We start from the raw sequence: 24,195 nt of genomic DNA on the forward strand, positions 1-24,195 counted from the left end.
CTCAGTGGTGTGATATAACCACCATTTTTATCATTCTCCTAATTCTGAGGGTCAGGAAGTTGGAAGGGTACAGAAGCGACAGCTTGTCTCTGTTCCACAATGTCTTGGAGCCTCAGCTAAGAAGACTTGAACGCTGGGGGTGATTCCATGGCTGGGATCACTTGGAGGTGTCTGTCTCCTTCATTCATTGGGCGGTTGATGCTGGCTGGGACCTCAGCTAGGGCTACCAGCTGGAAAGGTGCACGGCGGCCTCACCACGTGGCCTTAGCCTAGGCAAACTTCTTACTTGGTGGCCCAGGGCTCCAAAGGGGAGTGTTCCAGCTAACAAAACGGATACCACATTGCCTTTTAAGACCTAGCCATGGATGTGACACAGCATTATTTCAGCCACATTATATCAGTTACAAGTGAGTCATAAGCCCTCTAAATTCAAGGGAAGGAGTATTAGGCTTTACCTCTTGATGGCAGAGTGGCAAAGTTCTAGAAGAGCATGTGGGTCAGGAGATTCTTTTTTTTTTCCCAAATATAATCTGCCACGTGTGCTTCCCTGGAAAAGGACAATTTGTTACATGGGGAAGTTGGGAACTCTGTCCCTATTTGGAGGTTTTCCTGAGGGCCTCATACAGGATTTATGGAAGAATATAATAATAGCTAACAGAGTGTGTGGCAGGCACTGTCTTTTTTTTAATTTATTAATTTTTTTCTTTTTTGGCTGCGTTGGGTCTTTATTGCTTGCTGCGTGTGGGCTTTTCTCTAGTTGCGGCAAGCGGGGGCTACGCTTCATTGCGGGGCGCGGGCTTCTCTGTGCGGTGGCACGGGCTCTAGACGCATGGGCTCAGTAGTTGCGGCGCACAGGTTTAGCTGCTCCGTGGCACATGGGATCTTCCTGGACCAGGGATCGAACCCGTGGCCCCTGAATTGGGGCGGATTCTTAACCATCGTGCCACCAGAGAAGCTCCCAGGCACTGTTTTTTTTTTTTTTTTTTTTTTTTTTTTTTTTTTTTTTTGCGGTAAGCGGGCCTCTCACTGCTGTGGCCTCTCCCGTTGCGGAGCACAGGCTCCGGATGCGCAGGCTCAGCGGCCATGGCTCACGGGCCCAGCCGCTCCGCGGCATGTGGGATCTTGCCGGACCGGGGCACGAACCCGTGTCCCCTGCATCGGCAGGCGGACTCTCAACCACTGCGCCACCAGGGAAGCCCCCAGGCACTGTTTTAAGTTTACTCATTTAATACAACAGCCTCTGAAGTAGGTACTACCATTATCCCCAATTTAGCGATAAAGCCCAAGGATGTGAAGTAACTTGTCCAAGACCACATAGCTCCTGCAGAACTGAAAAGTGAGCCCCGGGAATCTGGTGCCAGAATCCATGCACTTAATCATCAGACTATCTTACTGCTCAATGTGTACGATGCAATACTCACTGGCAGATTTCCTGTACACCTACTATGTGCCAAGCACCGTGCTGGGAACCATTTGTTTAGTGGTGAGAGAATTTGAAAGTCCTGACCTCATGAGCTCCTAGAATACATACAACAGCCGATGGAGATGGAGTTCTGAATCAGCATTTTACAATGCAAATTTAGGGAAAATAAATGATTAAACATTTATGGTACCCTATTTAATGCAGCTGGAAGGGGCTCAGGAAACCTGCAGTGTCCTTACCTTACTTACGGTGAGGGCAGTGGGACGAGAGAAGAGGATAAGCGTGTGGACTCAGAAGCCAGGCTGCTCAGAATCGGGGCTCTCCCACCTCCTAGCAGTTCAACCTCTGACAAAGTCCTTTCACCTCTGGGATACTCTTCGCTCATATATAAAATGGGGGTAACAGCACCCACCTCCGAGGGCAGGGCACCTAGGGCACAGCCTCCAGGAGCAAGTCAGCGCTTAGAGTGTTAACCAAGGGGGCAAGAGGGCCTTGTCGGCGCAATGCTGACACCTAGTGGCCAGTTTACACGCCAGCTCTTCATGCTGTGAAAATAGTCCCAACCAACCACAGTTGACCCTTGAACAAGAGGTGGGTGGATAGGGGTGCTGATCCCCACGTTCCCCCTCCCGCAGCTGAAAATCTGCGTATAATTTATAGTGGGCCCTCCAAATGTGTGGTTTGGCACGCAAAGATTCGACCCACCGCGGATCATGTAGTGCTGTAGCATTTAGTATTGAGAAAAACCCTTGTGCAAGTGGACCCGTGCACTTCAAACCCGTGTTGTTCAGAAGGTCAGTGTACATCCATCTTCTGTACCGTACTACCTCGGCCCTGGATCTCTCTTCAGATCCTAAAGGGTTAGGGTATCTGCACGTGTCACTGGAATAATGCTCTTTCAGCCCGGGAAATAATTGTTACTGTTTCTTGAACACTTATGTGAGGCAATTTAAACCTCACAACTCTTTTCTTTAAAAAAAAACCAAAAATAAGGTTGTTCTGTACATACTAGTCTGCAGGTTCTTTCACGTAACGTCCTAGAGGGCCTCATTCTATAAACTGGCAATTTAAATGCCTTAGAGTTTAGTGTTTCCAAGAACCCTTCGTAAATTATTCTGAAGAATAAAAACCTTAGATTGTGCAACTAACCACCCCCTAATAACTTTGCCTGTTGAACCTCTGCCTCCTCAGCCCCCAGCAGTTTGGCTTCAGCTGAGATGTGGGGTAGCTGCGGGGTCAGGAGTCAAAAGGCACTCCTGTGTGATTCTTCGCCTGCAGTCTCTCTCTCCTTTATCCCTGACTTCCACCACAGAGGTAGTAAGAGGGAGGGTGCCTGTATGTATATTCTTCCAATTAAGCACAAATAAACTCTGAGCATCCTTCTTTTCTTTGGTAGTTTCATTCATCAGGAAAGCCAGATGATTCTAACATGCAGTGAGAAGATGCTGGAATAGAGGAAAAGACTGGGATGTGATAAGGCCTCTAGGGGCTCTCAACGTGAGTTAAAAATAAACACAGCAGTAAACTGTGAAAGAAGTGTGAGGAGGTCCAAAAATATGATTTTCCTCTTGATGACTGCAATAAGGCTTTAGAAAATACACAGGTTTCCCCCTTCCTGAAAGTTCACGTTCCACCACTTTGCTTTTATGAAAGCCCTGCATTAGTATCTGCTTTCGCTAACCGAAAGAAATCCAAAGAGAATTTGCATTTTTACGAGAAAAAAGCCATTGCCATACTAATGTAGAACTTCATAAAAGTGCAGTGGCTTAGCGCAAACTTTCAAAAGCAGGGGATACCTGTGCATATATCTAAGTCAGATTTCTTTAAAAAAGTCGGGGGGCCTCTACTTTGTCAGGACTCACGGAGACGCTGCTGAGAGTCAGATCCTCAACAAACATTCGGGGGGGGGGAGCACCCACCGTGCACCCGGCTCTGGGGCCCTCACTGCAACTCAGCGAGCTGGGCACTCAGGTCTGCATCTCACAACTGACTCCAACACAGTACATTCTTTTTTTTTTTTTTTGCAATGCATTCTTTCAACTTTGATTCAGTAAGTGTTTACTATGTGCCAGGCCAGCAGTGTGCTACAGCCAGTTCCTACAGTGAGAGTTGATTTCTAAATTTTCAGGAGTACTGAAAACCAGAAACAAACACAGCCATTATTAAGAATTAAGTTCCATAAATTTGGGCTTAAATAAATTGTATTAAAAACAAAGGTAGTGGGGCTTCCCTGGTGGCGCAGTGGTTGGGAGTCCGCCTGCCGATGCAGGGGACACGGGTTCGTGCCCCGGTCCGGGAAGATCCCACATGCCGTGGAGCGGCTGGGCCCGTGAGCCATGGCCGCTGAGCCTGCGTGTCCGGAGCCTGTGCTCCGCAACGGGAGAGGCCACAACAGTGAGAGGCCCGCGTACCGCAAAAACAAAAACAAAAACAAAAACAAAAAAGGTAGTAAAAACTCAAAAGTCATCACTTCTTAATTACACTACTACGTTGCACATTTTTCTATCATCTACGCTCTTGACGTTATTTCCACCTATTGTGTCTGACTGGTGGGTGTGCAGCATCTCTTCTCTGTGTGAGACCGTGCCCTACAGGGTTAAAAGAAATCCTTGACAGTGTCCTACCGAACAGCAGATAAGGGAACCGCCTGTTAGAAACCCCTCTGCTTGCAGCCTCCTTTACTGATTAAGCCGGCTTATTTGTTTGTTTTTCCATTCTCTAACTGCATCCCCTCCAAGCTTCACATAGCCTAGGTAATGTATCACCATACTTCTAAACTGCCCTTATAGATAATGCTTCTGACGTATGGGTCACTATAGTAACGGGGGTCTTGTTTTCGCGAACTTTGGAGTTGGCTCCTGCCCAGTTCAGACCAGCTAAGACTAGTTCGGACCACCGACCCTAAAACTGCGCCTGCGCAGAACACTGACGGCCTCACCTTTTCCCTGCCTCGGATCACCTTTCCCCACACCTAAGACCACCCTGCTGCTTTATCCCATAAATATCTCAAGGCTCTGGCCTTCTGGGATGCGGGCCTGAGATTTGTTCTCTTGTCTCCTTCCGTGAGGACCTCGTCAACAAACTCTCTGCTGCAAACTTCAGTGTCTCCGTGTTTGGCCTGCTGCTCCTGGGGCACACAAACCTGGTTTGGTAACAAATGGTGAGCTCAGTTTCCTCATATTGGTGGCTTGAAATCGGCCATGGTGGGAGTATTTACACCAAGGAAATCTACAGATCTACAAATTAATTCCTTGTTGACTGTTTACTTAAGGAAGTGAGGGGGGGAAATATGTTAATAATGCAGATTAAACTTGAATGTGTATGGTGTCTGCAGCCTTTACCTCATGAATAGCACAAGTTGAGGAAATAACTCTTCCAGTACTTGACACGATTATTCGACTCAGCAGAGAAGTTCCTTACTCATGTCATCAACGTGAGTGAAGCTCCAAAGGAGGAAAGTAACGGAAGAAAGTTTGGAAGCAGAGAAGATCCAACGTTGGGTTTCACTTTACCTTTTTTTTTTTTTTTTTTTTGGCCGCGCAGCACAGCATGCAGTATCTTATTAGTTCCCTGGCCAGGGATGGAGCCTGCGCCCCTGCAGTGGAAGCGTGGAGTCTTAACCACTGGACCCCCAGGAACTCCCCTATTTCACTTAACTCTTAACGTAAAAGAAAATCAGCCAACATTCGGGTCATAGCTATATTCCTTTGGCAATGGCACTGGGGTGAGCAACTTATTCGCTGAAGGGGATAGAAATCAAACATTTATCCGTGGTCTGACACTACAGAATTAGAAAAACCCACACTGGATTTTGCAAGGCACACCAAGGTTACAGCCGCATGTAACTTACAATACAGAGTTGTGTACCGTGGTCCCTACTCTCTCCCTCTCTCTCTCTCCCCGCCCCACCCCACCCCCGGGAGCCGGTGCTGCCCACTGTGCTCCGCGCAGAGCTGGCTCTGGGGTCCCCGGGGAGCTCGGCTTGGGCGGGGCAGGAGCAGACAGGCTGCGAGGCGCCCTTCCCAGAGCCACCGCTAGGGGGCGAGAGCGAGGCAGACGGCAGCTTCGCGCTTTGGCCCCCCACGCGGCCCGTCGCCCGGCGCCGCGGCGGGAAAATCCGACTGGTCCTTCCCGGCCACCGCCTCTTTCTGTCATCGCGCGCCTGCCAGGATCCGCCCGCGGTGATGATGGAGGAGGAGAAGGGGGCCGAGGAGCAGCAGCGATTCTCTTACCAACAGGTACCGGAGAATGCGGTCTTGGCTGGGCTGGGGGAGGACGGCGTCTAGATTGTGCAGGGGAGAAAAAGGCCCTGCCTCCGCCCGCCCTCGTCTTCGTGCCGGGGTCGGAGGGCGAGTTCGAGCTTGCTCGGGCCGTCTCGGGCCGGCTCCGGCCGCCTGGTGCCTGCGCTTAGGCCAGCTCGGCTGCCGCGGGGGGTGCTGGGAGGCGGTTTCCATGGTATCGCGGATCGGAGCGTGCGGGCGGCGGCGCAAGAAGGGAGAGTCCGCGGAAGTTCCTGCTGCGGCGCTCCGCGGAGGCCGGCAGCCAGGGCCCCTCTGGTTTTGGGGCAGCCTCAGTCTCCTCGGACAGGGTCGTTGTGAGGCGCCTCGCACGCGGCACAAGCTCTAAAATGTTGTCTCCCTTAATCCGTGCGCTCTCCGTCCTGCCCGCGAGGAGACAAGCCTCAGACCCTGGTGCAAACCTAGGCCGTCCGGCTCCCGAGCCCATCGGATGTGGGTTCGAATCTCGACTCCGCCCGGAGGGTTGTGTTGACTCTGCCCAAACTCAGTTTTCCTAGATGGAAAATCGGATAATAACCAGTTCTCGGGGTAGTTATGGGTATCCAGTCCTTTAGTCAGCACCGGAATAAATACCGCGTGGCAGAGTCTTGAGAACAGTGTTGTAAAGAGGTGAAAACCAAGAACCAGGGTGGCAACCTCAGGGAGGATTAACCGAAGAGACACGGGAATGAGTTCCTAAGGTTCAGACGCTGTTTACCCGCTCCCTTCCTTTATTTTGAAGTTCAAGCCTTCAAGAAAAGGTTGCAAGCATAATGTATTCATCATCCATATGCCCCTCACCTCGATTCACCGATTAACATTTTGCTGTATTTGCTCCCTTGCTCCTTTTTTCGGAATTATTTGAGAATTAAATACACTTGACACTTCACCTTTAAATTTTAATACTTTAGTATGCTTCTCCCAAGAACAAGGGCATTCTGTGACATAATCTGATCACGCTCAGGAAGTTTGATATTGATAAAATACTATGATCTAATGTCAGTCCATATTCAATTTCTCCCAGTTGTCCGAAAGATGTTCTTTTTTTTCTTTTTATTTATTTATTTATTTTTGGCTGCATTGGGTCTTCGTTGCTGCGTGCGGGGGCTACTCTTTGTTGCAGTGCGTGGGCTTCTCACTGCAGTGGCTTCTCTTGTTGCGGAGCACGGGCTCTAGGTGCCCGGGCTTCAGTAGTTGTGGCACACGAGGAGGTGGGATCTTCTGGACCAGGGCTCGAACCCGTGTCTCCTGCATTGGCAGGTGGATTCTTAACCACTGCGCCACCAGGGAAGCTCCCAAAGATGTTCTTTAGTGGTCTTTTTTCTTCATCCAGGATCCAGTCAGGGATCATGCCTTGCATCAAGTGGTCCTGGCTCCGGTCTTCCCTGGAACCGTTCTCCACCTTCTTTGTGTTTCATGACATCGGTAGTTTCCAGGAGTCCATTCATGGCACAGGTGTGGTAGGAGATAATCTGTTTGAGAGCAGGGACTGTCCTTTTCAGTTTTGTGTTCTCAGCCCCCAGTAGCGTGGCTCTCAATAGACAACGCTTACTGAGTAAGTGAGTGAGGCTGCAAAGATGGACTGAGAAATTTGAACCCCGTTCTCTACGCGGTGGTGAGCGGGGCGGGGGATCCAGCCGTTCACTCAGCCAGCTGTTCTTGCCACTAGGTGGACAGCCGTGAACAACACTTGAAGGGTCCCGCCCTCGAGGAGTTTAGAGTCTAGAGATTTAGCCTCTCAGTGTTAAGCATTGAAGAAGGCACTTGGCCCGTTCCAGGAGGTGGTGGGGAGGGGCCGGCAGGGAAAACTTCTGGAGCAGTCGGAAGGATCCCTGTCCTGTTCCCCCGCCCCTAACCGCACCTCTACACATACCTACAAAAGATCCCTTGGAGGGTCTTTATCCCTCCCAGGGGGGTGGTCTCTTTGTCTCCTCCCACCAATGCCCTCCACTTACCTACTCTTGTGACATCTGAAACTAAGGAACGTAGGTCCCTTGCTTATCTGCCTGGCCTCTACTCTGGGGTCCTGGACTTGTGTTTTTGCAGTTCCTCCTCATCTGGCTTCTACCGTGAACACTTGCTGGTAGAGTTGATACTGTCTTGGGTGCAGCTGTCACCATGTCCACTTCAGCTCTGTTTCCAGCACAGGTGGAGCCCACACACAAGTTTATTCACATGAGACGGAGACCTTGGCTTAGCTTGTTTGGCTTCTTTACTCCTCCGCATGGGTAGAGGTATGTTTTCCAGCACCTGAAAGGGTTGCTGAGGAGCAGTGAGGGTCCTGGTGAGGGGGGCTGGCAAACCAGTAAGTCAGAGGAGGCTCCGACCTAGTAAACCAGCAAAACAGAGGAGGGTCCGACCTAGCAAACCAGCAAGTCAGAGGAGGCTCCGACCTAGCAAACCAGCAAGTCAGAGGAGGCTCCGACCTAGCAAATCAGCAAAACAGAGGAGGGTCCGACCTAGCAAACCAGCAAGTCAGAGGAGGCTCCGACCTAGCAAACCAGCAAAACAGAGGAGGCTCCGACCTAGCAAACCAGCAAGTCAGAGGAGGCTCCGACCTAGCAAACCAGCAAAACAGAGGAGGCTCCGACCTAGCAAACCAGCAAAACAGAGGAGGCTCCGACCTAGCAAATCAGCAAAACAGAGGAGGCTCCGACCTAGCAAACCAGCAAAACAGAGGAGGGTCCGACCTAGCAAACCAGCAAGTCAGAGGAGGCTCCGACCTAGCAAACCAGCACATCAGAGGAGGCTCCGACGTAGTCTCATGCAGGACAGGGGCTGGCAAGGACTTGAAGCACAGGGACGGGATCCTTTTGCATTTGCTTGATTAACCCCCATATGGGGGCAGAAATCCCTGTCTTTTTTTTTTTTTTTTTTTTTTTGGTATGCGGGCCTCTCACTGTTGTGGCCTCCCGTTGCGGAGCACAGGCTCCGGACGCACAGGCTCAGCGGCCATGGCTCACGGGCCCAGCCGCTCCGCGGCATGTGGGATCTTCCCGGACCGGGGCACGAACCCGTGTCCTCTGCATCGGCAGACGGACTCTTAACCACTGCGCCACTAGGGAAGCCCCCCTGTCTTTTTTCATTGTGTTGCCCAGACGCCTAGCACACGCCTTCACGCAGTAGGCACTTGGTACATAAATGTGGAGTAACTGAGTAAAATCACATAGATGCCTCCCAAGTACCAGCCTGCCTTCATTCCCTGCTGAATTGCAATCATAACTCCTTACCTTTACTTGACCTAAATCACAACCATTAACCAGAAAGTAATGTTTCTACAAGTCACACTCCAGAGGGCCCCACTAATTTTTTAGTACAGTTGAAAAGTCACTCAGCCATTATGAAAAGTGCTGAAGGAATTAGGGTGAGCAGACCCTCTCCTTGATCTTAATTTTTTAAGATGTGAAAAGCTCTTATTTGCACTCTTACCCACGAAGTGTTTTGGTTTTGCTTCAGAGGCTAAAGGCAGCGGTTCACTACACTGTTGGCTGTCTTTGTGAGGAAGTTGCGTCGGACAAAGAGATGCAGTTCCGCAAACAAACCATTGCAGCGATTTCGGAGGTGACTTTTCAACAGTGCGGTATGCAGCCCCGGTCTTCCTGTAGATGTTGAGAAAGCCCAGAGGTGGATTTGCCTGGGAGAAATGTGCGGGGGGTGGGGTGTGTGCCGTGGCATGTCTTACCAGCAGACAGAGAACGTTATCATTGGACACCGTTCATGAAACGTTCCTTTTATCGGCCGTAAGATTCAGATAGTTTATGGAAAGAACTTTTTTTTTTTCTTTCTATTACCCTAACACGGGGGCATCAGCACCTTTATTTTATTGTGCTTTAAACTGCCGGGAACATTAGACATAAATTTCATTGCTTTATAACTTTTTTATATCACCCACAGTTTGACAGTTGAACTTGCAGCCTTGGTATTTGCTTGACTTCAGAGGAGATTAATGTCCTTCTAAGCCCTAACTCGTAGCAAAATTTAAAGTTAGGGATAGTTTCTAGGAAGGAAAGGTGTAGCCACAATCACCACAGGATTGTAATGAAGGGTGGAGGGGGCCAGGGAGGACAAGGAGGTCATAATGAATCCAGTGATGGACCTGCCTGAAGGGCCTCCTCTCACCTTTAAAAGGATTTGTTGTATTAGTCATTGTACCTACTGTAGACATTGAGATTTCACTTTTCTCCCTCTGAAATAAGATTGAGATGGGGGGTGGATTTCCCTGGTGGTCTAGTGGTTAAGATTCTGTGCTTCCAAAGCAGGGGGCATGAGTTCGATTCCTGGTTGGGGAACTAAGATCCCACATTCCATGCAGCACTGCTGAAAAAAAAAAATTGCTATAGGGTAGCTAAAGCACATCTCTTTTTCTCTTTCAGAAAATTTTGCCAAAGACCTTGAAATGTTTGCAAGGTGGGTAGAGAGCTTGATTGTGAGATCTTTGTTTGTTTACATCCTATTGATACGCCCCATCTGGTGGTGAATTTCAGGAGAGCTTTAGCTTTTTTTTCCCCCTGTGCTTTGTGGATGCTCAATCTCCAATCATGATTCTGTAAGAATGTAACATCTGCTTTAATCACTGTCCATTCAGACTTGATTTGGCATTTTTTGAAGCTTTCCAAGTATTTTTTGTTAACGGAACCAGAGTTACTCAGTTCCAGGTTAAAAAGGTATGAATCATGTCTCCAGGACTCTGTGCACAGTGCGTGTGCTTTTAAGGCTATTTCTGCAGGTGGTGCAGTGCTGGGGCGTGAGGCTGGGCGCCCAGGCTGGGCTGCGTCGTGCTCTGCGGGGAAGCTCGCAGGTGTCGGGATAATACAGCCCCGGGGCCGTCAGCCCTGCATTTGCTGAGCTTGTTACGAGTGAGACACATGCTCCTTGAAAAGTGTGTGACTTACTTTCAGCTGGTAAAGTGTTAGCTTTTACAGGTGATTTATGCTCCTCTCTTCAATTAGTACTGCAGGTAATTGAAAACAATTGCAATGAATTGCTTTCATGAAGCAATTTGAATGAGGAAGGCCTGAAAGGGCCAAAGCTTTCTAATTTGCTCCCACTTCTGATTTGGTGCCAGCCTCTCCCACACCCCATACTTTTCACCTTGCTCCTATTAGCTCTTTGTTTCTCCGATGAATATTCTGAATGAATTAAAGCAGTAGGTTCTCAGAGGGCAGGCTCTAAATCTTTCCTATTCCTGTGTATGAGTCCCCAAAAACCGCTTAGCATCTTTAGCTTGGCCAGAAGGGATAAGGATAATGTATGGGATACTGATAGCTCATATGGCTTATCATTGTTAATTCAGGTGGTTGCCCCTTACCTGTGCCTCGTGCCCACCCCCACTCTGAGTCTCCTGTGAAATACATTTACTACCTTTACTTGCCATTTCTTTTCTTCTTTTTTTTTTTTTAAATATGAGCCCTTTATATTACAAAGGAAAACACAAAAATGTAAATAAGTAGACAATGGTTATTTGATTTGAACATAGAGTTTATCAATACAGATCACCTCAGCACTATTGACATTTTGGACTGGATAATTCCTGTTCTGGTGGTGGCTGTCCTGTGCATTTTAGTGTGTTTAGTGGCACCCCTGGCCTCTACCCACTAGATGCCTGTAGCAAGCCCTCAGGTGTGAGTTTCCTTGCTATTTCTGTGTTAGTTGTGGGAAAAGACAATGAAAAACTTTAAATACTTCTAAATACTAGGAGTAAAAATGAAATTAGGGGACTTCCCTGGTGGTCCAGTGGTTAAGACTCCACACTCCCAATGCAGGGGGCCTAGGTTCGATCCCTGGTCAGGGAACTAGATCCCACATGCCGCAACTAAAAGATCCTGCACATGGCAACAAAGATCCAGCGTGCCACAACTAAGACCCAGCACAGCCAAAAAAAAAAAAAACCTACAGAGATTTTAAAAAATTTAAAAAGAAATAAAATTAGAACTATTTAGCATTGTAACACATTAAGCTTTCAGGTACTCTGTGTTTTTTATAGTTTTTTTTTTTAATAGTCATCATGCTGTACATTACATTCCCATGATTGTCTTTTTTTTTTTTTTTAATTTATTTGGTTGCACCGGGTCTTAGTTGTGGCAGGCATGCTCCTAAGTTGTGCCTCACGGGCTCCTTAGTTGCAGCTCACCAGCTCTTTAGTGGTGGCACATTTACTCCTTAGTTGTGGCACGCATGTGGGATCTAGTTCCCTGACCAGGGATCAAACCCGGGCCCCCAGCATTGGGAGCGCAGAGTCTTCACCACTGCGCCACCAGGGGAGTCCCTGTGTTTTTTATAGTTATGTTAAGTCCATTTCCTTTTGCTGGGCACTGGGGCAGAGTGGTGTGTGGGTATCACTTAGACTGTCAGCTCCACAAGGAAGGACGTCATCTTTTGAGTAAAGGAGTCTGTGTAAAGGCTATTAGCCTATGTTCTCTGAGTGAGGCTTTACTAGGAGATGCCGCCTCTTCTGTGGTGCTCACGTGGGTGTACCAGGGCTCCTCAGACGTCCTCCCAAGGACCCTGAGCGAACACAGGCACAGATTTTCTTTGAAGACTCATCCATTGTCTTAATTTTACATTCGTTTTCAAAATAGTCCAGTTTGCTCTCATATGAAAAATCCTGTTTTAAAGTTTATCACTGAATAAAATTGATGTTCCCAGAAGGTCAACTTTATCCTGTGGCTTTGAGTTTTCCCTGTCACATAGTCCCTGCACTTAGAACTACAATATGATTACCCCAGTTTGAGAAGTCTGAAATACATACTGTTTCAGGTTGGCTATATATTAAATAGTCTTTGGAGGCTGGGAACCTAACCAGTGTTTGTAATGTTGTTTCTATGAAATAAAATGCATTTAAATTGTAAATACTATAAACTCAATTCACCTGTAAACTTTGGAAGATCATCTCCCAATTTAAGTTGTGAATTTCCCTTATTTAGCTTTGAAATCTCTAGTCACCTAATATTGTTAACATGTTAAAGATGAAACATTTTGAAGAAGATCGATATTCTATAGTAAATAAATTCTAGGGACATTTTGGGAATAATCTTTGAAACCTGTGTTGCTAAAAGTGTTATATGAAAAATCCCTTTGTTACGTTCCCTAGAGTAATTTTCTGGAGCCAGAGGTTTGATTTAGGAGAATCTCTGATGTGCAGTGGCTGGCATAGGATATACCTGCTTCTCCATCTGGGAAAGTGGTAACATTAAAACATGGTGCAGAGGGGGCTTCTCTGGTGGTCCAGTGGCCAGAGCTCCATGCTCCCAACGCAGGGGGCCCAGGTTTGATCCCTGGTTGGGGAACTGGATTCCACACGCCACAACTAAGAGTTGGCACGCTGCAACTATGAGTTGGCGTGCTGCAATGAAGATCCTATGTGCCACAACTAAGACCAGGTGCAGCCAAGTAAATAAATAAATAAATATTTAAAAAAAGAATAAAGAATATGGTGCAGAGAAACCAGATGACAAGCTGAGTGGTAGAGACGATTGACTCTGCTGTTTCCTAAATGCTTCTCGTGAACAGGTAAGCTAATCTTACTCTGTGAATAGTTCAGTGTGCTGCTGCCTCTTACCTACTCCTCGTATGGCACTTTACCAAGTGGTAATACCGCCAGAGCAGCCTGATCGTGTGATAGAGATGAAGGCCACGGTGTGTCCATGGCACCTAATGTCCTGCACACAGGGAACCTGTGGACTGGCTTCTTACTTAGTGGCTGCTATTTTATCACCTTTTTAAAAAAAATTTGTTTATTTTATTTATTTATTTTTGGCTGCCTTGGGTCTTCGTTGCTGCGTGCAGCCTTTTTCTAGTTGCGGCAAGCCAGCTTCCATTGTGGCGGCTTCTTGTTGCAGAGCACGGGCTCTAGGCATGCGGTCTCTAGAGCACAGGCTCAGCAGTTGTGGCTCATGGGCTTAGTTGCTCTGCGGCATGTGGGATCTTCCAGCACCAGGGCTCGAACTCATATCCCCTGCTTTGGCAGGTGGATTCTTAACCACTATGCCACCAGGGAAGTCCTCTGTCACCTTCTGTCTGACTTTTTTCCCCCTTTCCTCTGTTCTGGTCCTTGCAGGTGGCTAGTTAGAAGTTATCTTCTGACATGGGTATTATATCAGGACAGGCAGATATTGTCAATCATAATGAGATGGCACATGATGTTTTCACACTTAGCAGGATGTGAAAGACTAACTTGGCCAAACTATGGAGTGTAATTTCTGTGATTTTATCTTTAACTCAACAGTGAGGACTTACTGTGTGCTGCCACTTTGATAGTTATTAAGGATACAAAGATTCTTCCTTATTTCTACTTACAAAGTTCCTACTTATTTTTGGAGGAAGTTAGAAATGGCAAGAAAGGGTGTAATTAGAGTAATAAATTATTGAATAGAGCTTATCTCAAATTACCTTTTAAAGCAGACATAGGAGGACTGGAACAAGAACTTGAGTCCATGTTGTGAGCAAGAAACAGACTCCAGTTGAAAGGATGTTCTTTGTTCTAACTGGGCTATTGTCGGGGGAATGCATCATCTCCTAGTTGGGAAATGGGATATTAGGAGACACCCGCACAAGCTTTTCCCTGTAATGTAGCCTTTGGAGAAGAGCTTTAGGACCTTGGTGTAAGTGAAGCCATGCTTCATGGAAAGTCTCTGTTCTTCTATTTAACGTCTACTTAAGCAGAGACGATCTTTGTATTGTGAGCTCTGTGTCATTCTCTTTTCACTGAAGGTTCTTGCTTTTTGTATGGTGGTCTCTGTGTCCATTGTGACCAAGCAGGCCATTTGGGAAGGGTTTAACGCCCCTCACTCCTTTCCCTGCTCATATTCTCCAAGCACGCTGGCCCTCAGGTGGAGGTGGACAGACGGGCTTCTGCTTTCTCTCAGTCTCTTTATTTAGTTGGTATCTTGGCTCGTCACTTCACTCATTTTTGTGTTACTGTTGCTTAATGACCTTAATCTGAAAAGATGGGCTACTTAGAGATCCTTGCTGCTGTGAAGTCTGGCCATGAACTTTTGTGTTTCATCAAAACTTTAAATAATACCAAACATTTTGGTGAATTGTTTCTGCCCTTTCTACAGACATGCGAAAAGAAGCACCATTAACACTGAAGATGTGAAGCTCTTAGCCAGGAGGAGTAATTCACTGGTGAGAGATGAATTTCTTTCCTCACTCTCCTTTCCCATCAGAATACATTATTCCCAATTAATCACTTGCAGCCATGAAGTGATTCCCCAGGGCACCTTGCATTAAAAACGAGAGATGCTTGAACCATTCAGACCTGCCCGTAATTTATAGGCTTTCTTTCATTATGATGGATCTTACTAAGCCAATTTGAAATTTTCTAATCAGTGCTCTCTGGATTCATAATTTGCCTTTTTTGTAATATCTCAAAACTTTGGTCCCATGTTTCATTTGGAGCATGATGTCAGAGACAGGTCGCAGGCCAGAGTGTATGGGGATAGTTTCATTATGGTGCCCACAGTTCTGTTGGGCCAGGTATGGAAAGAGTATCTGTACATCTGGGATGTGCAGGAAATTGAGCATATTGTCTGTCTTTTCAAAGAAGTCTAGACATCATCTTGACCAAGCCCTCATTTTACAGGTGATGCTGTGATTGTCCCAGGCTAGTAGCTGTGGCCGATGGCAGATCCAGGACACCTGTGAGGTTTCCTGACTTAGTCTGATCTTAGCAGTTAAAATACTTCACGTTCCTCCCCAGAATGTGAGCTCCACAAGGGCAGGGATTTTTGTCCCCTTCTCTGCTCCCTCTGCCGTGCCTACAATAGGGCCCGGCCCACCGTAGGTGCTCACGAGTAGTTGCTGAATGAATGAACTTGTGTAGCACTTGGCAGTTTACACAGGACTTTGATTGATAATATTTTACATATATTACTTAAAGCTCACAACTACCCTCTGAGGGTTTTCAATAACATGACTAGATAGCCCCATTTTACAGGCTAGGCTACTGGAGTTAAGTAACTTCCCAAAGTTAAATAGGAAGTTTTCTGGTTGACAGCTGAACCTTAACCTTTGAACCCTGAATCTAGTGCTGTTTCCACTGGGCTGTTTTCTGTCTCTGTTCTTCTAATATTATTTGTCCAAAGTTTAAGTCAAGGTTAAGGATGATATGATTCCCAAGTAAAATAGCTCAGGTGCCCCGTGCTGCCGTGGATCAGTGGAAAAGACATTTCTCTCTCCTCATAAATCCTCTGTCATAACTCTTACTTGGTCAGCTTCAGTGAACAATTTCTACCTTTTGCCAAGGAATCGTCAATGCAAGTTATCTTAGACTATTAATTGGCAAGTTTCCTGCTTAGTGCATATTTGTCTACTTCAGAATATTGTTTTTATTTTGGATTCTTAATTTTTTTTATCTGACAGAAACTTATTACTGAAGAGTTGCAGCTAAATTTGTGCATTAGACTAAATCTTCCCTGAGGGCAGGGACCTTGTCTTATTTCCCTTGTATCTCTAGTATCTGGTACACAGTAGTTGCTCAATAATTTTATTTATTTATTTTTTGCTCAATAATTTTAGTTGGATAAATTTAGGGGCATGTTGACTATATGTGTGCTTTGTAGAGTATATTTGTGATTGGCATGCCTTCTGTAAGCTACAAGTTTTAATTCTTTTGATTTTTCAAGGAACTCCTACCTGTTTGGTAGGATATGTAGCAGTGAGTTGACTTCTGAGGTTGATTCCTTCTTCCAGAAAAAATTTGCAGCTGTGTCTTAACTCTAAGGAATGTAACCCAGGGTGGGAGTGGTTGGGAAATGGTGTAGATTTTTTTCTACCCTTAGGCTTATAAATGGCTTTACAACCAGATAAAAATGTAGTTAAAAAAATTTTTTATAGCTAAAATTCATCACAGAGAAAAATGAAGACATCGCTCAGTTTAACCTGGAACGAAAAGCAAAGAAGAAAAAGAAGTTAGAGGATGAAAACAAACATTCAGTGGAGGCAGCAGAGGCTGGTGTAGTGGAAAGTGAGAATTAAAGTCTGTCGCCATTTGGAGGAAGCAGCCTTCAGGTGGAGCCACTAAAAACACGTATTGCCAACAAAGGGTTTTGAAAGGGTAAGTGGAGATTACAAAACAAAAAAGGCTTGGGGGCTTTTTATACTGTATTCTCCAAGTCACTGACTGCAAAAGGTGGTTTAAAAGAGAACTGGAAACTCTTAAGCAAAATACTCCCATGTCTTACTGAAGCACATGAAAAAGGTGTGTGTTTGAATGGTATATATTGGAAATTGTATCTATTGCAGTTAATAAAATTGTGTTAGCAATTACATATTGTTGACTTTTTCAAGCAAAAATCATAGTTATTTTTTCATTCTTTTATATAATTTTTCAAGCTGACAGTCCCTGAAAGATGAATAAAACTATATTTATTTAGTCCTTTTTTTTGTTTTTTTGGTTTTTTTTGCGGTACGCGGGCCTCTCACTGTTATGGCCTCTCCCGTTGCGGAGCACAGGCTCCGGACGCGCAGGCTCAGCGGCCATGGCTCACGGGCCCAGCCGCTCTGCGGCATGTGGGATCTTCCCGGACCGGGGCACGAACCCGTGTCCCCTGCATTGGCAGGCAGACTCTCAACCACCGTGCCACCAGGGAAGCCTTAGTCCTTTTTTTTTTTTTGGTTGCACTGCGTGGCATGCAGGATCTCAGTTCCCTGACCAGGGATTGAACCTGGGCCATGGCAGTGAAGGCGCCAAGTCCTAACCACTGGACCACCAGGGAACTCCCTATTTAGTTCTTTTGATTATCAATATTGTTTTTTAAAAATTAATTAATTAATTTTCGGCTACATTGGGTCCTTGTTGCTGTGCGCAGGCTTTCTCTAGTTGTGGCGAGCAGGGGCTCCTCTTCGTTGTGGTGCGCGGGCTTCTCTTGTTACGGAGCACGGGCTCTAGGTGTGCTGGCTCAGTAGTTGTGGCTTGTGGGCTTCAGTAGTTGTGGCATGTGGGCTTGGTAGTTGTGGCTCGCAGGCTCTAGAGCGCAGGCTCAGTAGTTGTGGCGCATGGGCTTAGTTGCTCCGCAGCATGTGGGATCTTCCTGGACCAGGGCTCGAACCCATGTTCTCTGCATTAGCAGGCAGATTCTTAACCACTGCGCCACCAGTGAAGCCCGTCAGTATTGTTGTTTTTTTTTCCCCAGTATTGTTTTTTTAAACCCGTGTCACTTGTGATCACAAGGTAAAAGGGTGGGTGTTTGGAAATGGTCCTTTTTACTTTTTAAAGGTGATTTTCTCCAGAAACACAGTTTATGTGACTTTTGTCTGGCTCTTTTTTTTTTTTTTTTTTTTTGCAGTATGCGGGTCTCTCACTGTTGTGGCCTCTCCCATTGCGGAGCACAGGCTCCGGACGCGCAGGCTCAGCGGCCATGGCTCACGGGCCCAGCCGCTCCGCGGCATGTGGGATCTTTCCAGACCAGGGCACGAACCCGTGTCCCCTGCATTGGCAGGCGGACTCTCAACCACTGCGCCACCAGGGAAGCCCTGTCTGGCTCTTTTGTAATTATATTGGGCAGAAGTTTTGCTTGAGAGGAAAACCCGACTACTCCTCCAAAACACTTCAGTTGTGTGTCCTCTGTTTTAGTTTGTGAGAGATGATGCTTCCAGGAGTCCCAGGTCTGCTGTCTTCTCCTTGGGGTTTATTAGGGGTCCAGGGCATGCCTTTTCCCTGTTGGGGCGACAGGAGTAAAGAAAAGGGCCTGGCAGTCACAGAGCCCTTCCTGTGCGCCAGCTGCTGCTCTGGGCGCTCCATATAGTTCTCCTTCAAAACTTTTTCAGGGTTTTTTTGTTTATTCCCATTTTACTGATGGGAATAAGTAAAGCTAAAGCTTCAAGCTGAAGCTTGAAGACGTTAACCAACCACCCAGGATCTACTGACCAATGGAGATGGTACTCACGTTTGGAGTGGTGACTCTAGACTGGGTGAGAGAGAAAAGGTGCGTGCAGCTGGATAGAATTTATACCATCCATGCCCAGATATGATCAGCAAAAGATACCCCAGAGTCTAACTCTCAAAAGGAGATGCTGAGCTATGGTCATAGTAAAGCGTTGAATTCAAACTTCACAGTTTCAGGTTCTGCAAATAACTAATCATTTGGTCTCAGATAATAATTGTAACACCTTTGTGTCACATCAGTGAAAGAAATGTGAATCATGAAGGCTTCCGTCCTTACAGTACATTCCAGCCAAAAGATCTGTATGTTAGCAGTTTCATTTTCAGGTAAGCTGTCTTTAAACGCCTCATCACGGAGAGTTTTGAGACTAGATACTGTGGACTTCCCAAAGGTTGACAAATCTAGACTTGCATCCTGATTTCATAACTCTAATAGCTGTATGACTTTCTGAAACTTTGTGTTCTTATCAGTGAAAGAGAGTTAATACCTCTTGCAGCAATGTTATATGAGACAATAAAAGGAAATTGGTAGAACCATTATAACGCATCTTGTTTCTATAGATTTCTGTAGCTCCAGAAACTCAGAATACACACGACTCGAAATGATGAACCCGTGTGTGCCCTGTGGGTCCTGTCCCTGATTAGAGGGTTGTAGAGGGCCCCTCCTGGCTGGCATGGGTATTTTGACATGAAGTTTTCTAGCCAGATGAGAAAGTTGACTTGATGTTCACGTAATCTTTTGGTTTATTTGGCACATTTATGTATGACCTGTTCATATTTTAGACAAGTGGTAGTACAACACATTTTTCGGGGATTATAACACAGGAGTGGCCAGTCTTTGTATGGAATGGCTGAGTCTACGCCCTGAGTTCTCAGGAGCTGCCCTCTACATGATGCCCTCTAATTTTTATTTCATTCAAAAAAAGTACTGGTTTACGAGCCACTAGTGAGTGGCCAGCAGCAGATGAAAAGCACTGGTTACTCTAGTGTCAGCTCATGAGAATTGTGGGATCTCCGCTCCTCCTCGTACCCACGACATCAGAGTCTGCATTTTAATCTTAATAAGGTGATTTGGGTCCACATCACAGTTTGGGAAGGCCTGGGCCAGAGGACAGTGTCTGGCCTGCTGGGCGGGGAGGCGGTGCTGGGGAGCCATCACTCAGATCACCCTTGCCTGCGGTTTGGAGACCAGTGGGTGCTGAGCGCCTCCCTGAGCCCTCACCGTCTCCTTGTTTCTTCTGCCCAAGCAGATTCAGTCATACTTTTACGTGGGCAAAATTGCAGGTTTTAAGCACCTTATCCAGGGCTCATTTTGTATTGTGTTAAATCACTTGGTTTTGTTCTCATGGCTTCCTGCTTGCTTGGGCATAATTATGAGCAGGTAGAACTTCTTCAGAGGCAAGTGCACTCTGCATTCTAAAGTAGGAGCAAATCCACTCTCAACACAGGAAGAGATCTGAGGCTTTAATGAAGGGGTTAAATCCAATCCGAGAGCACTTTTGTGGGCACTGATTGCTCAGGCTTATGCGTCACTGCTTGAGTGTGAAGGAAGAGGGGATACAGGCTTTAGACAGCCACATACACAAAAAAACAGCTGCAGGTTGAGCTTAAAATAACCCCCTGGTCTCCAAAGAAGAGACCCAAGTCCACAACACACTGATTTCGGGGCTGCCAAGCAGGATGAGCAGCCGCAGGGCTGGAGAGAAGTGCCAGTCCGCCTGCAGGATGCTGCCGCCCCTCTGCCTGCTGCTGCTGCTGCCGCTGCCCTCGGGGGCCACCGCTGCCCTTACCCTGGAGGGTGGCCTCGCCGGCCACGACAGCGGGGTGAGTAGTCTGACTCGGCCCCTCAGCTGCCCTGTGCACTTGTGGGTTGTCTCTTTCCTTGGCACATTTGGCCACCCCTATGGATTCCCCAGCATCTCCACGGCTGAGTGTATGTACAGGACAGACTGCAGGGCTGGACTCTGCAGTGTGCCCCTCAGCTGCCCTGTGCCGTGATGTCCATATAGACCATTGATTCTTGTTTACCTTCAGTTGTTAGGAAGTTTGTTAGAAAGCTCTGAAACTAAGGGGAGCTTCTTCGAGCTGGCAGCCTCCATCTGCTAGTCTTTGAAACATTGAGTGATTACACCAGTCTATTGCAGTGCAATCATGGAGCTGCCACTGTGGTATTAGTCACACATACTTCTAGAATCTTAATTTATATATACAGCACATGTTCTCACTGGCTCAGATTAATTGACATCATTACATTTTCCATTGTGAGAATTTGTAATTTCATGACATGACTTATTTTTCTCTTTTTCCCATTTTGAAAAAGTTCCAAGAAAGAGTACATAAAGTTGACCATTAAAAATGGATTTTTCTCTGAAATTATCAGATGAGTTCCAGACAAGTCATTCATCATCAGATTACTCCTAGAAGCTTTCTAAGGAGTTTGAAAAGCCAGAATATAACGTCTCAAGCTGATCTGTCTCGAAAAGCAATTTGTGGACAGCCGGGAGGAAGACCAGAGATGGGAAAACTAAGCTAAATTAGCCTGATCCACCTTGGGGGGCTTCTTAGCTGCCAGGCACTTGTCAGGGAAAATGATAGATTTCTTGACCTCTTCTAATTAAGAACCTCAGCAAAGATTAGGGGCAAAACAAGCAGATTTTCCTTGATTGAAAAATTTCAACTTCCCTTGATTGAAAATTTTCAACTTCTTTTCTCTAATTAGAGCAATTTCGTTAAGGTGTTCTCTTAACTTCTCCTTTATTTATTTATTTATTTATTTGTGGTACGCGGGCCTCTCACTGCTGTGGCCTCTCCCGTTGCGGAGCACAGGCTCTGGACACGCAGGCTCAGCGGCCATGGCTCACGGGCCCAGCCGCTCCGCGGCATGTGGGATCTTCCCGGACCAGGGCACGAACCCGTGTCCCCTGCATCGGCAGGCGGACTCTCAACCACTGCGCCACCGGGGAAGCCCTTAACTTCTCCTTTAAATAGAAATGTGATTTATTGTTCTGGAGCTTTTTTTTTTAAAGGAATTATGTATCTTAATGCTGGCTGAACCAGGTGGTTGATTTGTCTTTCCTTTGTTCTCTGCTTCTTTTTAAAAGCATATGCAGGAAGTGGCAGAAATACAGAAAAACAGCCTGTTGACTTTCCTTGCGTGGTGGTATGAGTGGGCCTCCCAGGCCAGGGCAGTGTCCTTTGTAGGAGGGGAAGCCAGGGAGGTGTCCAAACGGCAGGAAGTCCTGCCCCTCCAACAGTCCGCTCGCCGAGATAAAACGCCCTGCAAGAATTTCTTCTGGAAGACCTTCTCCTCCTGCAAATAAAACCCTACCCATAATTACTCATGCAAAGAAGTGTAACGAATAAAATGTATTAATCAGCTGTGATCTTTCTTCTTTACGCAGTTGTCTTCTCTTTCTCGTGTAATTTGAAAAGTAGTTTTTATTTAAACTCCAAAAACACCCAATACGGAGTGTCTTGAGTAATTTGGAAACCAAAGAGAGTATTTTTGATGAAGATTTTTGTGGCTTTTTCCATTATTGTCAGTGCAGCCGTGGGGCTTTCCTTCCACCTTCATTATGTGCTTAGAGGTTGTTCCGTCCTTGTCTTCCTTGCTTTGATTTAAAATAGCTAAAAGCCACATATTTAAGTGTTCAGAATAACATTACAGTTTATTTTGATATAAACTGTCTAATTTAAACAATATTTCCCCTCATATTAAAAGCAATTTTTAACATTGTGCTCAAAGAACAAAATGATTGTTCCTCATGTTTTAGCTAAAATTAATTTAAAAACAAATGCCAGCTATTAAGGCAGACAGCATCATGTTTACATGCTTATAAAAGTTACATTCGAAAATGCGGTTAAACAGTACCTGTACTGATTTTAACTAGTAAGTTAATATTAATTTGTTACAATTCTTTTTATGGAGGAGAGCTTCAGGCTTATTTCAGATCAAGCATAGTGAGCAGCAGCCCAGCCTGTAGCCTGATTGCCTCCACTGCTAATACAAGGACTTCCAGAGTCACAGGATCCGGACTTCATTTGGAGACCGATGCATATGTATTGATATGTGTATAACTGTTATATTTCCCCTTTCCCCAGTAATTTCCCACAGAAGTGAGTAAGTGGTGGGTAAACGAGGGGGAGATTCTTTTCTGTGTGATACAATGCAGAGCGACTGTTGAGGCCCATGTGGACCAGCATCTGGGTCCCCTGAGATGGAGGCAGGAGTAAAGAAGTGCTCAGTTCCAAACCCTAATCAAATTTCAGTTCTCCCCTGGAGCCCTGAAATCCTTCCTTGATTTTACACGTATTGTTTATGGCTCTTGAATCACAGACTCTAAAGAAAACTTCCAGCGTGAGGTTTTTCAGATGCTAATCTTTGAAGCTTAGAGATTCAAACCTGGAGTTACAGAAAGTTTCTGAGGGTCAGGGCTATTATCAGGAAAACGGGCAAAGGCTGGCTGGAGGGAGGGCATTGTGATACTTTCTTCTCTGGACACCAGGGGAGCAGACTCGGAGTATGACTGCTGACCGTTCCGTTCTGTTTTCCACAGAGCTGAGCTCATATGCATAATTACTAGCTGAGTAAAGTATAATGTGATGGAAGTGCCTTGATAGCATCCACATTTCCAAACACAGCAGCTTTCAGACCAGTAATCGGGTCAGTGCACTGGTGGAAGATGCCTGCCTGAAAGGCCAGCTAACCTTCAGAACTGAAGATTCTTTTAGAAGAAAAGCATGCTCACTGTTTTTCAGTTTCAGTTGGGGTCATACATACACAGTCCTTAAGACTGGAGATTGTAACTTTTTTTTTTTTTTTGGCTGCACCGTGTAGCCTGCGGGATCTTAGTTCCCTGACCAGGGATCGAACCTGTGACCCTGCAGTGGAAGCACGGAGTCTTAACCACTGGACCACCAGGGACGGCCCTGTAACTTTTAATTAAGTAATATCTGAAGGAAATGAAGCTATGCTAATGACCCTGCCAGGAAATTCATCAAGTTTAAGCCTACCTTAGTGCAGTGGCCTTGAGAAAATGTTAACTGGCATCAACTGCATGTTAGACTAGAGTACAATGCTCATGATTAATAGACTAGGGTAAAATGGGTAAATTAGGGTGACTTCCTACCATCTTATAGTCTACCTTTGTGTAGTTTGATATAGTCAAATGTGTAGATCTAGGACATCAAGACCTGGACAGCTTCTAATTCATTCTCTTGCATTTATTTCCAGTATTTGTCACCAGAATAGATCCTTAACTGCTAAGGAAGAACTGATGCGGCATAAGCATTCGACAGACATCCTTTCATAGTATTCATGTCAGTGCTGACAGCAAACCATTTCGGTGGAAAGTCAGACCAGTAAGCTCATGGGAGATACGTAAACACCTTGAACTGATACCGCCTGCTGAAGGGATAACCCACATCTTAATAACAGCAGCTTCTTTGATAGAGATAGGGATTTGATTCTGAACAAATCAGAAGAGGAAATGTCATTTAGCTCTGAAAAAGAAGGAAGTTTTCTGTTTCTAGACTAGGAAGGAAGAGGCAAAGGACAGCTGGGCAACCCACTATTTCTAGCTTCTCATAACCCTAATAAAAATTAACACAAA

At 46.1% G+C, this 24,195-nt stretch overlaps 2 protein-coding genes across 2 annotated transcripts; both read left to right on the plus strand.

Annotated features, from left to right (window-relative positions):
- Positions 1–5,607: 5,607 nt before the first annotated feature.
- LOC307049045 (centromere protein S) lies at positions 5,608–17,068 on the plus strand (the record flags this gene model as incomplete). Its single annotated transcript, XM_079698397.1, has 5 exons — positions 5,608–5,661; positions 9,157–9,280; positions 10,074–10,107; positions 14,760–14,826; positions 16,537–17,068. 5 exons carry the CDS (start codon positions 5,608–5,610, stop codon positions 16,675–16,677), a joined length of 420 nt encoding a protein of 139 aa, XP_079554523.1. The 3' UTR covers positions 16,678–17,068.
- Positions 17,069–20,263: 3,195 nt separating this feature from the next.
- On the plus strand, positions 20,264–21,931 carry LOC307049046 (cortistatin-like; the record flags this gene model as incomplete). The annotated part of the gene is made up of 2 exons (XM_079698398.1): positions 20,264–20,407; positions 21,685–21,931. The coding sequence occupies 2 exons, from the start codon at positions 20,264–20,266 to the stop codon at positions 21,901–21,903; spliced, it is 363 nt and encodes a 120-aa protein (XP_079554524.1). The 3' UTR covers positions 21,904–21,931.
- Positions 21,932–24,195: the final 2,264 nt, after the last annotated feature.

This window comes from Hyperoodon ampullatus, assembly GCF_949752795.1.
Source record: "Hyperoodon ampullatus genome assembly, chromosome: 2".
In the NCBI taxonomy this organism is placed as follows: domain Eukaryota; kingdom Metazoa; phylum Chordata; class Mammalia; order Artiodactyla; family Ziphiidae; genus Hyperoodon; species Hyperoodon ampullatus.